This window comes from Ceratotherium simum, chromosome 5 (genome assembly GCF_057802395.1).
Source record: "Ceratotherium simum simum isolate JZ-2026a chromosome 5, ASM5780239v1, whole genome shotgun sequence".
Classification (NCBI taxonomy): Eukaryota; Metazoa; Chordata; class Mammalia; order Perissodactyla; family Rhinocerotidae; genus Ceratotherium; species Ceratotherium simum.
Genome location: NC_141904.1, coordinates 14,789,508 through 14,802,788, shown reverse-complemented (window position 1 = coordinate 14,802,788; position 13,281 = coordinate 14,789,508). Strand labels below are relative to the sequence as shown.

The window sequence follows — 13,281 nt, the reverse complement described above, 5'->3', positions numbered from 1 at the left end:
GAAAAAGAAAAAAGGAAAAAGAAAGGACAAAATTGCATTCAAGGCAAAAAGCATGAGTAGAAATAAAGAGAGATTAATCAAGAAGATACTATCAACTATGAATTTATAAGTGCTTATAAAACAGGCTTAAAATATATAAAAAAAAATTTGACAAACCCACAGAGAAATTTCAGTATCTCCCATAAACTAACAAATCAAGTAGACAAAAAAATGGATAGAGGGGGCCGGCCTGGTGGTGTAGCGGTTAAGTTCACGCGCTCCACTTCGGCAGCCCGGGGTTCACGGGTTCGGATCCTGGGCACAGACCTAGGCACTGTGCATCAAGCCATGCTTACATGGCGTCCCACATCTAGAAGGATGTACAACTACAACATACAACCATCTACTGGGGCTTTGGGGAGGAAAAAAAGGAAAAAAGGAAGAAGACTGGCAACAGATGTTAGCTCAGGGCCAATCTAAAAAAAAAAATTGATAGAAATGAAGCAGATTTAAACCACGTAATAGCACTATATATCAAATAGAGATTAGACTTTTTATTAAAGCACATGTGGAACACGTATAAAATTCAATACCACAAAGACCATATTCTCTGACTACAATGCAATAAAATTAGAAAAAAATAATAAAAACCTAAGAAATCCTACATATTTTCAGACTTAAGACTTCTAAACTTCCACTTTTAACCAAGATAGAGTAACAGAAACTGAAGCTACCCATCTGCCTGTACCAACCAAAACTAAAATCAAAACAAAACAAAAAACAGGAAAAATACATGCAAACAACAGTTTTCAAGACACTGGATATCAGGCACATGTCCAAACAAAGACCTGAATATAAATGTTCATAGCAGTTTTATTTGTCGTAGTCAAAAATTGGAAATAACCCAAATTTCCATCAACAGGTAAATAGATAAATTGTGGTATATTCATACAATGGAATACTACACAGCAATAAAAAGGAATGAACTGTTAATAAACGGAACATGCAAAAAAAAATCTCAAATTATGCGAAGTGAGAGAGGCCAAACAAGAAAGAGAATATACTGTATGATTCCATTTAGATAAAATCCCATAAAATGCAAACTAGTCTATAGCGATGAAAGACAGATCAGCTGATGCCTAGAGATGGCAGGGGATAAGGAGGCAAAGAGATACATTTTGGAGTGATAGGTATGTTTATTATTTTGATTGTGGTGATGGTTTCACAGGTATATATATATGTCAGAACTTATCAAATTGTATACTTTAAATATCTGTTGTTCATTACATGTCACTACATCAATAAAATTGTAAAAAAATCAAGAGCTAAACAATAATTGTAGTTTTTTACTTATATCTTAAATAATTAAAACTGGATAAAAGTAGACCCAATAGAGAGGGCCTAAGATTGTTCCTTCTAGTGGCACTGTCTCCGCTCAGTGACCCTCCAAAAAACTCCAAGGCCTCTGAGGAAGAGTTTGAAAACCTTTGTTTTAAACTAAGTGTTAACCACAAACTAGCTGACAAAATTTCGATTAATATAATTTTTAAATTACATTTCTTCCTTTCAAATGTTGTTATAATTTATGTCTCATAGCAATTTCTTGGAGTAATCTAATCAACTCAGAGTATTTACATTATTGAATATCCAAATACTTTTTCTACACACCCCTCAAAGACACAGGTTCTTTCACGAATTGTGGTCTAGTGTTTAGAAATGTAATTGCAGGCTAACAAAACAAAGAATTTTAAATCTAGAAAGAACTTAAGACATATTTTATGTCTAATCCCTAAGGTCACAACACCAAGGATCTGGATGCTTATCTACTGACATTTACTCTCTCCATTCCACCATGCTGCTTCCTGGAAACTCTACAATGTTCTACATGACAACAAACAAGAATAACTGAGAAGTCTTACAGAAGTCTTGCCACTTATAAATGGGGTAGGGGGAGTGGTGGTAACCCAAACTGGCTTGCACTCATAGATGTGAGGCAGAACACTGGTCCCTTAAGAAAATCAGACTGAATATTGTGAAGAGAAAATAAGTAGAAGGCAGCAAGAAAAGTACTTATGTAAAATGCAGCAAACGTGAACCAGTTGTCCAAGGAAGGCTCAGCCTAGTAAGAGAATATGACTCATTATTTGTGAGTAATACAAATAAGTCACTGAGGACACTTAAGTTTGGAAATTCTTTACAAAAATTTTATTTAAGATCTCATGCCCTTATAAAAAGTACATTACATCAAGATTGCAAAAAAGACACTTTTTTATAAAAGAGAGACTATCTACTATCTATCTACTCATCTACTTTACCTCATAATTCATTTCCTACCCTAAAACAATGATAAAACACTTTTATCTTCTTCCTTTTCTTCCTCCTGCTTTGAAAGGGCAAGTGCCAGGAGGGATATAATAGAAGGTGCCATTTCCTTGCCAAGAAAGCAATAGCTTCCTACTGGCTGGACTTAAGAGAGCCATTGGCATTCCTTGTTCCCAGAACCAAAAAGGTCACTAAACCCTGAACTTAAATATAACCTTTCTGTTACTTGCAATCTCTCTCCCTGAGATTCTCTTTTACTCACACGCTATACTTTAAAACAATCTTAAATTTTAGGCACTCAAGAATTGCTTAAGAAATGATTAAAGGATCTAAAGTTAACTTTATACTTTAACTTAGCAACTGTTTTCTATATAGGAATCTCAAAGTTAATAAAAATTATATGAATGGAGAAGGACCCAATTCTAAGAAAGGGATGAATTCTGAGAGTAAATACATTTTTATAACCCTTGTCTCAAAGTAAGATCAATCCTACAAAATACTTAGAATGTTAAGAATGCAATTTACACAGTAAAAATGATTTGATTTGTTTTCAGTAAGAAAGTACTTTTAATTTCTTTACTGCAGGTACAATGGCATCCAAGTCATCAATTTCTGTAACAGAGAAACAAGAATAATAAAAGAGTAGCTTTATCTAGTGATAGGCTCAGATGAAATGAGAATCTCTATGCAAAAGCAAATGTCAAACACGAAGGCAATACTAGTGCTTTCATGCACATGAAATTTCTGTCCAATATAAGCATATCACTGATTCAGACACAGATGTCTCACAGGGCACCTGTTTGTACAGCTACCACCTACCTACAAGCAGCCTCTGACTCAGATATAATCTCATTAGCAGTGTGCTCTTATTAACAGATCCTACTGGCCACATTTATGATATTATGTTACTGCCTCTTTAAATCTCTGTAATTACATGGGTGAGTTTACACAGTGAAATCTCAGGTAGAGGCTGTCTCTTTCATGGGTCCCCATCTGAGGACTTAGGGATTTCTTCTCACGGAACATAGTCCTATCCTTAATTCTCTTGGAAAGATTTCTCATTAGTAGGGTCACTCTTGGGTCTACCTTTTAGGATGAAATATATCGACCTAATAAAAGGTGTGAGGGTTCACCAAGTACAAATCTCAGGTGCAATGTATCACAGAGCTTAGCCAGGTCCAGCTCACCAGATAAACCAGTTTAGGTTCTTCTCTGCCAGGTTCTTTCTGAATTTGATGTCTCTTCCTAAGACTATCTTCTCCCAACCAGCCTAACTTAGAATTCACTGTCTGAAAGCTCCTTGCCACTGAGGAAGCAAGGTCCTTTCTCTCATAATCTAGACTCCAGCCCTACTTAAGGTAAGCACCAGTGGCAAGTTCTCTAGATTCACACCACTTTTTTCTAGATTATTCAGAAATAAAACAGCTAGGCCACTGTTCATAAACTCATTTCCTTTACATAAAACATGCTTCCTTGAATTCTACCTCTCTCCCTCCATGTTTAGCTGGATTTTCATTGTTCTTTAGCCTAAACACATGACTCATGATGTTTAAGCTCTTGACTTCAGTCAGAATACTTGTCTGTATTCACTTATAAATACAGCACCAAGATGTAGGAAAGGAAAAAATACAAGCAAATCTACAACAGAGAATTTGGTTCATACCTTACACCGTGGTAAGGTACAAGATCAAGTTATAACCTGACCCCCCCCCATTCTGAAATCACACCTGTTTTCTCACTAAATGAGAAATCTCCCTTACAAATAAACCTCACAGAGAAGGATCTTGGCTGATATGAGAATTTTCACAGCTAATCACATCACGCACATGAGAAAAAGAAAGACCTTCTCCATATCTGATATTCAGTACACCACTCTGTAGTTCTAGATGCTTAATATGACATCCAGTAATAATAAAGAGTCATGTTTGCCGTAACAGATTTAACTTTCCCATGGTTAAATATAACATTTAACTCCAGAATTTCAACTATGACCAAAATACGGAGTTCATCTGCAGGACTTGGCTTTTTGAAGCAAGTGATCCCACATGAACCATGCCGAGTATCATAATATCTGAGAGGAAATTTCTATAGAAGATTTCTGAAATAAGTGTTACTAGCACATCTATTAAAATGTCTATTAATGATGAGAACCTCACTGTTTAAGGTAATTGCTATCCCAAAGCAACTAAAATCATATTAATCCTTCAAACAAGGCTTTTTGGGATATGAAGCAACACATTTCTACAACTTCATGTGTCATCTTAAGTTCAAGTTTCATTGATCTTCTGTTTGGATGATGTATCCGTTGGTGTAAGTGGAGTGTTCAAGTCCCCTACTATTATTGTATTACTGTCTATTTCCCTTTTTGTGTCTGTTAATAATTGCTTTATATATTTAGGTGCTCCTACGTTGGGTGCGTATATACAAGTGTTATATCCTCTTGTTGGAGTGTTCCCTTGATCATTACATAATGCCCTCTTTGTCTCTTTTTACAGTTTTTTTGTTGGCTTTACCATCCCCATTTCTTTTTCTTTTTCTTAATTTTTTGTTTATTGCAGTAACATTGGTTTATAACATTGTATAAATTTCAGGTGTACATCATTATACTTCTATTTCTGCATAGATTACATCATGTTCACCACCCAAATACTAATTACAACCCATCACCACACACATGTGCCAAATTATCCCTTTCGCCCTCCTCCCTCCCGCTTTCCCCTCTGGTAACCACCAATCCAATCTCTGTCTCTATGTGTTTGTTTATTGTTGTTATTATCTACTACTTAATGAAGGAAATCATACGGTATTTGACCTTCTCCCTCTGACTTATTTCACTTTGCATAATACCCTCAATGTCCATCCATGTTGTCACAAATGGCTGGATTTCATCGTTTCTTATGGCTGAGTAGTATTCCATTGTGTATATATACCACAGGTTCTTTATCCATTCGTCCCTTGATGGGCACTTAGGTTGCTTGGCTATTGTCTTGGCTATTGTGAATAACGCTGCAATGAACACAGGGGTGCGTGTATCTTTATGCATGGGTGTTTTCAAGTTCTTTGGATAAATACCCAGCAGTGGAATAGCTGGATCATATGGTAGTTCTATCTTTGATTTTTTGAGGAATCTCCATACTGTTTTCCATAGTGGCTGCACCAGTTTGCACTCCCACCAGCAGTGTATGAGAGTTCCCTTCTCTCCACATCCTCTCCAACATATGTTGTTTCCTGTCTTGTTAATTACAGCCATTCTGACGGGCGGGAGGTGATATCTCATTGTAGCTTTGATTTGCATTTCCCTGATACTTAATGATGTTGAACATCTTTTCATGTGTCTGTTGGCCATCTGTATATCTTCTTTGGAGAAATATCTCTTCAGGTCTTTTGCCCATTTTTTAATTGGGTTGTTAGTTTTTTGTTGTTGAGATGCAGGAGTTCTTTATATATTTTGGAGATTAACCCCTCATCAGATGTATGGTTTGCAAATATCTTCTCCCAATTGTTAGGTTGTCTTTTTGTTTTGTTGATAGTTTCCTTTGTTGTGCAGAAGCTTTTTAGTTTGATGTAGTCCCATTTGTTTATTTTTTCTATTGTTTCTCTTGCCCGGTCAGACATGGTGCTTGAAAATATGTTGCTAAGACCGATGTCGAAGAGAGTACTGCCTATGTTTCCTTCTAGAAGTTTCATAGTTTCAGGTCTTACGTTCAAGTCTTTAATCCATTTGGAGTTAATTTTTGTGTATGGTGTAAGGTAAGGGTCTACTTTCATTTTGTTGCATGTGGCTATCCAGTTTTCCCAACACCATTTGTTGAAGAGACTTTCTTTTCCCCATTGTATGTTCTTGGCTCCTTTGTCCAAGATTAGCCGTCCATAGATGTGTGGGTTTATTTCTGAGCTTTCGATTCTATTCCGTTGATCTGTGTGTCTGTCTTTGTGCCAGTACCATGCTGTTTTGGTTAGTATAGCTTTGTAGTATATTTTGAAATCAGGGAGTGTGATACTGCCAGCTTTGTTCTTTTTTCTCAGGATTCCTTTAGCTATTCGGGGTCTTTTGTTGTTCCATATAAATTTTAGGATTCTTTGTTCTACTTTTGTGAAAAATGTTGTTGGAACTTTGATAGGGATTGCATTGAATCTATAGATTGCTTTAGGAAGTATGGACATCTTAACTATGTTAATTCTTCCAATCCAAGATCACAGAATATCTTTCCATCTCTTTGTGTCTTCTTCAATTTCTTTCAGCAATGTTTTATGTTTTCGGTGTACAGATCTTTCACCTCTTTGGTTAAGTTTATTCCTAGGTATTTTATTCTTTTTGTTGCAATTGTAAATGGGATGGTATTCTTAATTTCTCTTTCTGCTACTTCGTTGTTAGTATATAGAAATGCAAGTGATTTTCGTATGTTGATTTTGTATCCTGCAACTTTACCATATTTGTTTATTACTTCTAAAAGTTTTCTGGTGGATTCTTTAGGGTTTTCTATATATAAAATCATGTCATCTGCAAATAGTGACAGTTTCACTTCTTCCTTTCCAATTTGGATCCCTTTTATTTCTTTCTCTTGCCTGATTGCTCTGGCTAGGACTTCCAGTACTATGTTAAATAGGAGTGCTGAGAGTGGGCATCCTTGTCTGGTTCCTGTTCTTAGAGTGATAGGTTTCAGTTTTTCACCACTGAGGATGATATTAGCTGTGGGTTTGTCATATATGGCCTTTATTATGTTGAGATACTTTACTTCTATCCCAATTTTATTCAGAGTTTTTATCAGAAACGGATACTGTATCTTGTCAAATGCTTTCTCTGCATCTATTGAGATGATCATGTGATTTTTATTATTCATTTTATTAATGTGGTGTATTACATTGATTGATTTGCGAATGTTGAACCATCCCTGCATACCTGGAATAAATCCCACTTGATCATGGTGTATGCTCTTTTTAATGTATTATTGTATGCAATTTTCTAGTATTTTGTTGAGGATTTTTGCATCCATGTTCATCAGTGATATTGGCCTGTAATTTTTTTGTGTGTGTGTTGTCCTTGTCTGGTTTTGGTATCAGGGTAATGTCGGCTTCATAGAATGAGTTAGGGAGCTTCCCCCGCTCCTCAATTTTGTGGAAGAGCTTCAGAAGGATAGGTATTAAGTCTTCTTTGAATGTTTGGTAGAAGTCACCAGGGAAGCCGTCTGGTCCTGGACTTTCATTTTTGGGGAGGTTTTTGATTACTGTTTCGATCTCCTTACTGGTGATTGGTCTATTCAAATTATCTACTTCTTGTTAATCCAGTTTTGGAAGGTTGTATGATTCTAAGAATTTATCCATTTCTTCCAGATTGTCAAATTGGTTGGCATATAGCTTTTCATAGTATTCTCTTATAATCTTTTGTATTTCTGAGATGTCTCTTGTAATTTCTCCTCTTTCATGTCTGATTTTACTTATTTGTGCCTTCTCTCTTTTTTTCTTGGTGAGTCTAGCTAAAGGTTTGTCAATTTTGTTGATCTTTTCAAAGAACCAGCTCTTGGTTTTATTAATTTTTTCTATTGTTTTTTTGGTCTCTATTTCATTTATTTCTGCTCTGATTTTTATTATTTCCCTTCTTCTACTGATTTTGGGCTTTGTTTGTTCTTCTTTTTCCAGTTACTTTAGGTGCATTGTTAGATTGTTTATTTGAGATTTTTCTTGTTTGCTAAGATAGGCCTGTATTGCTATAAACTTCCCTCTTAGAACCGCTTTTGCTGTATCCCATAAATTCTGGCATGCTGTATTTTCATTTTCATTTGTCTCCAGGTATTTTTTGATTTCTTCTTTGATTTCTTCGTTGACCCAGTCGTTGTTCAGTAGCATTTTGTTTAATCTCCACGTATTTGTTGCTTTTCTGATTTTCTTCCTATAGTTGATTTCTAGTTTCATACCTTTGTGGTCAGAAAAGATGCTTGGTATTATTTCAATCTTCTTAAATTTATGGAGACTTCTTTTGTGGCCTAACATGTGATCAATCCTGGAGAATGTTCCATGTGCATTTGAAAAGAACGTGTATTCTTCGGTTTTTGGATGGAATGTTCTCTATATATCTACTAGGTCCATCTGTTCTAGTGTGTCATTTAAGGCCAATGTTTCCTTATTGATCTTCTGTTTGGATCATCTATCCGTTGGTGTAAGTGGAATGTGAAAGTCCCCTACTATTATTGTGTTACTGTCTATTTCTCTTTTTATGTCTGTTAATAATTGCTTTATATATTTAGGTGCACCTACATTGGGTGCGTAGATATTTACAAGTGTTATATCCTCTTGTTGGATTGTTCCCTTGATCATTATGTAATGCCCTTCTTTGTCTCATTTTACAGTTTTTGTTTTAAAGTCTATTTTGTCTGATATGACTACTGCTACCCCAGCGTTCTTTTCATTGCCATTTGCGTGGAGTATCTTTTTCCATCCCTTCACTTTCCGTTTGTGAGTGTCTTTAGGTCTGAAGTGTGTCTCTTGTATGCAGCATATATATGGGTCTTGTTGTTTTATCCAATCAGACACCCTATGCCTTTTAATTGGAGCACTTAGTCCACTGACGTTTAAAGTAGCTATTGATAGGTACGTACTTACTGCCATTTTTTAACTTTTTTTTTCCCTCAATGTTTTAGTAGTCCTTCTCTGTTCCTTACTCCTTCTATACAGAAATGATGGTCTCTTTAGTTTGACCTCTGTCTGAAAGCTCTACTCTTTAACTCCCCTCCTCCCTCATTTTATGTTTTTGATATCATATATAACCTCTTTTTTGTGCATTTGCATCCATTACCCTCTTATCATGGAAATAAATAATTTTTCCTATTTGTGGTCTTCTCTTTTCCCCTTAAATCACTCCCTTTAACATTTCTTGTAGCACTGGTTTCTTGGTGACAAACTCCTTTAATTTTTGCTTGTCTGGGAAACTTTTTATTTCTTCTTCCATTTTGAATGATAACCTTGCGAGGTAGAGTATTCTTGGCTGTAAGTTTTTTCCTTTTAGCACTTTAAATATATCGTGCCACTCTCTTCTAGCCTGTAAGGTTTCTGCTGAGAAGTCAGCTGATAGCCTTATGGGGTTTCCTTTGTATGTAACTTGTCTTTCTCTTGCGGCTTTTAGGATTCTCTCTTTCTTTAATTCTGGACATTTTGATTATGATGTGTCTTGGTGTGGGCCTCTTTGGGTTTACCTTGTTTGGGGCTCTCTGTGCTTCCTGTACTTGGATGTCCGTTTCCCTCCTTAGGTTAGGGAAATTTTCATCTATTATTTCATCAAATAGATTCTCTGCCCCTTTGTCTCGCTCTTCTTCTGTGACACCTATAACATAGATGTTAGTGCACTTGATGTTGTCCCAGAGGCCCCTTAGACTGTCCTCATTCTTTTTAATTCTTTTTTCTTTTACCTGTTCAGCTTGGGTAATTTATTCTAGTCTTTCGTCCAGCTCGCAGATCCGTTCTTCTGTATCCTCTACTCTGCTTTTGAGTCCCTCTAGTGAATTTTTCATTTCCAGTATTGTATTATTCATTTCTGACTGGTTCTTTTCTATATCTTCCAGTTCTTTGTTGACATTCTCACTGAGTTCATCTAGTCTTCTCCCCAGATCAGTGAGCATCCTTAACACTCTTTGTTTGAATACTCTGTCCAGTAGGTTGCTCATTTCTGTTTCACTTAGTTCCTTTTCTGGGGTTTTGTCCTGTTCCCTTACTTGGAATGTATTCTTTTGCCTCCTCATTTTGCCTCCTTCCCTGTGCTTGTGTCTATGTATTAGGTAGGTCAGCTACGTCTCCTGCTCTTGGATAGGTGACCTTATAAAAGAGATGCCTTCGGAGGCCTGCAGTGTGCTTCCCTCAGTTCTCAACGTTCCAGGAGTGACCCCTATGTGGGCTACGTATGTCCTTTTGTTGTGGCCTGTTTGCTCTCCCTGTAGGCACCCAGAGAGGCTGAGTTATGCTCCTGGCCAGCTGTTGTAATGCTCAGCGGCTTGTAGTTGTTGTGGGCCCTTCAGTCTCTTTATCAGGTGTGGGAAGCCCCAGCACAGTTGGCTGCAAGTTCTAATACCACATTTGTGTTGCAGTATTTCTTTTAAGTGAGTAGGCCCCCAGCATGGCAGGTTGTTAGGCTCAGGGGCTTACAATTGCTATAAGCCTCCAGCCTTTAGGTCTCTTGTCAGCTCTCTGAGGATTGCAGAGGGGTCGGGCTGGCCTCAGGCATGGGAGCACCCAATTGTTTCAGGCTTTGGAAGGTGGGGCAAACCCCCTATGTGGGTCTTTGAGAAGCACAAGTCTTCTGCAGCTGACAAGCCCCACCGCCCACAGGTCCACACACAGTCAACACAGTCCTGCCCCGTGTGCGCACCCCGACCTCCTGAAGTGGACCCAATCTCTCCACGGCAGGAGCCCCACACTCTCTACCTGCTCCTTGTGCACGCCCTGCCCCACTGAAGTGGTCTCAGTCGCCAGGCTGCAGAGAATCCAGTCACCAATCTATGCAGGCCCACAAGTTGCCTGAGTGCTTGTTGTTGGGTGGGGCCAGTCCCTAGGGTGGGTTGCCTGCCCTGGCTGAGCTGGATTAAATCGGTGCTCTAGTGGGTGGGGCAGACCTGGGCTAGCAGGCCCCAGGGAGAACTCCAATGGCATCTGTGTCAGCATGCACACACCAGGCCACAACAATGGCCTCTGCCAATGTCCCAGTCCCTGGAGAGGTCTCACCTCTCACCGAGATGCATTCAGAGCCTATCGGGTGAGTCTCTTTTCACCAAAGCACCGTGCACCTTTCTTTCCGGTGATTTTAGATTGCTTTCTGAAATGGGTGAGTTTGCGCGTGGGCCCTTTAAGAGCCGGTTTTAATTTCTTTGTGAACCAGCTTTTCTGGGGGTACTCCCCAATGTTTTAGTAGCAGGCAAAGTCAGATATTATGTCACTCGTCTCGATTGTGCTGGGTCCACAAAATGCCGACAGAAGGAGCTCTCCCGGCTCAGGGCGCCACTCCTCCAGGGAGGGCTGCATACATTTGGGCTGCTCCCGGGTGGCTGTGAGGCACTGCGGCTTGTGAAGGCAGCGTTTTTTCTCTCCAGAAGGGAGTCTCTGCCTCTTCCACCTCAATTAGGATTGTCCTTTGTTGCAAGAGTTCCTCTTATCCAGTTTTCAGTTCTCTCTCAGGGGTAATTTTTCCACAAGTGGTTGTAAATTGGCTGTGTCCATGGGAGGAGGTGAGTTCAGAGTCTGTTTATGCCGCCATCTTGACTTCTCTCTCCCTCAACTTGCAAATTACATTTTCCCTTGCTATGATCTCTTCAAACATACCAGCATCTCTGAAGCACCCTCACTTACTGTCTCCCTTGCTTTCACAGACTATCTAAAACTGGCCACAAAACTTCCTTTATGTTCACTAGGCTAACTATTCCAGTCAGATACTTTCATTTATTCATCTTCTTTCCAAATTTTAATTTACTCATTCCTTTATCTTCTACTATACCTCATTTCCTCCTCTAATTTACTTTCCTATGTCAAGGAGCCATTCTTTAAAACAACAAAAAAAAATCTTTCAAATGAGCTATATAGAAAAAAAATTTCACTCGTGAATAAATCACTTTAAACTTTAAAAAGAGTTCTTAACAATAATATAAATTATTTTTATAGCCATATATAATCACACTTAAAATAGGAGGCTTAGGTGTCTATTTTGCCTATGATTCCTAAGCAAATTATATTTTTTCCCTCTAAGAGATATTACTACTAACAAAGCCCTCAATCTGACCAAGAGTATACATTTAATCTCTTCCCTTCTACAGATTTATAAAATTTATCTTTTCCTTTCTTCAGATGTTTACTTTACATTACTTATCACCTGAAAAGGAAATTTAATTTGTATATTTAAAAAAAAACAGTAGGTAGGAACTATCTTAAAAAAAAAGGAAGGAAAAAAAAAGCCCACTTTCCAAGATCATAAATTCTACCAAGATTTCTCATTAGGCAATGACAGAGTCAGGGTTAAAACTGGGCCTAGCCACCTGGCGGTGTAGCGGTTAAGTTCGTGCGCTCCGCTTTGGCAGCCCAGGGTTCACGGGTTCAGATCCTGGGTGCAGACTGACGCACTGCTTGTCAGGCCGTGCCGTGGCGGCATCCCATATCAAGTAGAGGCGGATGGGCACAGATGTTAGCCCAGGGCCAGTCTTCCTCAGCAAAAGGAGGAGGATTGGCAACAGATGTTAGGTCAGGGCTAGTCTTCCTCACACACACACACACACACACACAAAAACTGGGCCTAGCCAGAGTAATGCCGTTTCTCATTTTAAGGTCCCAAAACAAAGGCTGCCCCTAGCTCCTTAAAGGATATATGCTTCTCTGTTCTGTAGACTAACCCCAACCAACTCTAACTGCAAGTTAGGAATGTGTTTCCAGAACTGTTAGTGGTTTCCAGGCACTTTCTACCAAACACTCGAGGCAAAAGCACTAATTCAGTGACTAAGAACACTCTTCCCTCAAACCCCAGGCACTTTCTACCAAACACTCGAGGCAAAAGCACTAATTCAGTGACTAAGAACACTCTTCCCTCAAACCTACTGACATCTTAAGACTGGAAATTTCACCACCACCACCAGAGATCTTACCTAAGATTTCAAGTAGATCATTAGTAAATGCCTGAAATGCTGGGAAAAATTCCTCATGTTCTTCCAATTTGTTGATAATGCTTTAAAAAAAATGCACAGTTTACATTGAATTTCCAACTTAAGGTTCTTGCATCTGATTGAAAATAGAACATTTTCAAAAAGGAAAGAAATTTCCTGCTAATTTAAATACAAATTTAATGATCATTTATTGCAATCCTTCCTTTTTGAGCTCTTTGTTCATCTAGTATCATTTTACTGAAAACAAAATCTCTTATTATCAGTGTATTATCTGTTCCAAAGTTAAATTTATATAACATTTCTAATATAGGAAATTTTCCATTTAGCTTGAGTATTCTTAAGAGACCATGATTTT

The 13,281-nt window shown here is 38.1% G+C and overlaps 1 protein-coding gene across 7 annotated transcripts in view; it reads right to left on the bottom strand.

Moving 5' to 3' along the window:
• Positions 1 to 2,169: 2,169 nt before the first annotated feature.
• The window catches only part of CEP70 (centrosomal protein 70), a 95,214-nt gene continuing 84,102 nt past the window's right edge, over positions 2,170 to 13,281 (bottom strand). For all 7 annotated transcript variants that reach the window (XM_087430486.1, XM_087430484.1, XM_087430487.1 and 4 more), the window contains 2 exons: positions 12,909 to 12,988; positions 2,170 to 2,913 (listed from right to left, as the gene is read on the bottom strand). In XM_087430486.1, coding sequence (XP_087286612.1) covers positions 2,852 to 2,913; positions 12,909 to 12,988 — 142 coding nt within the window. In that variant the 3' untranslated portion in view covers positions 2,170 to 2,851. The remainder of the gene's footprint in view (positions 2,914 to 12,908; positions 12,989 to 13,281) is intronic.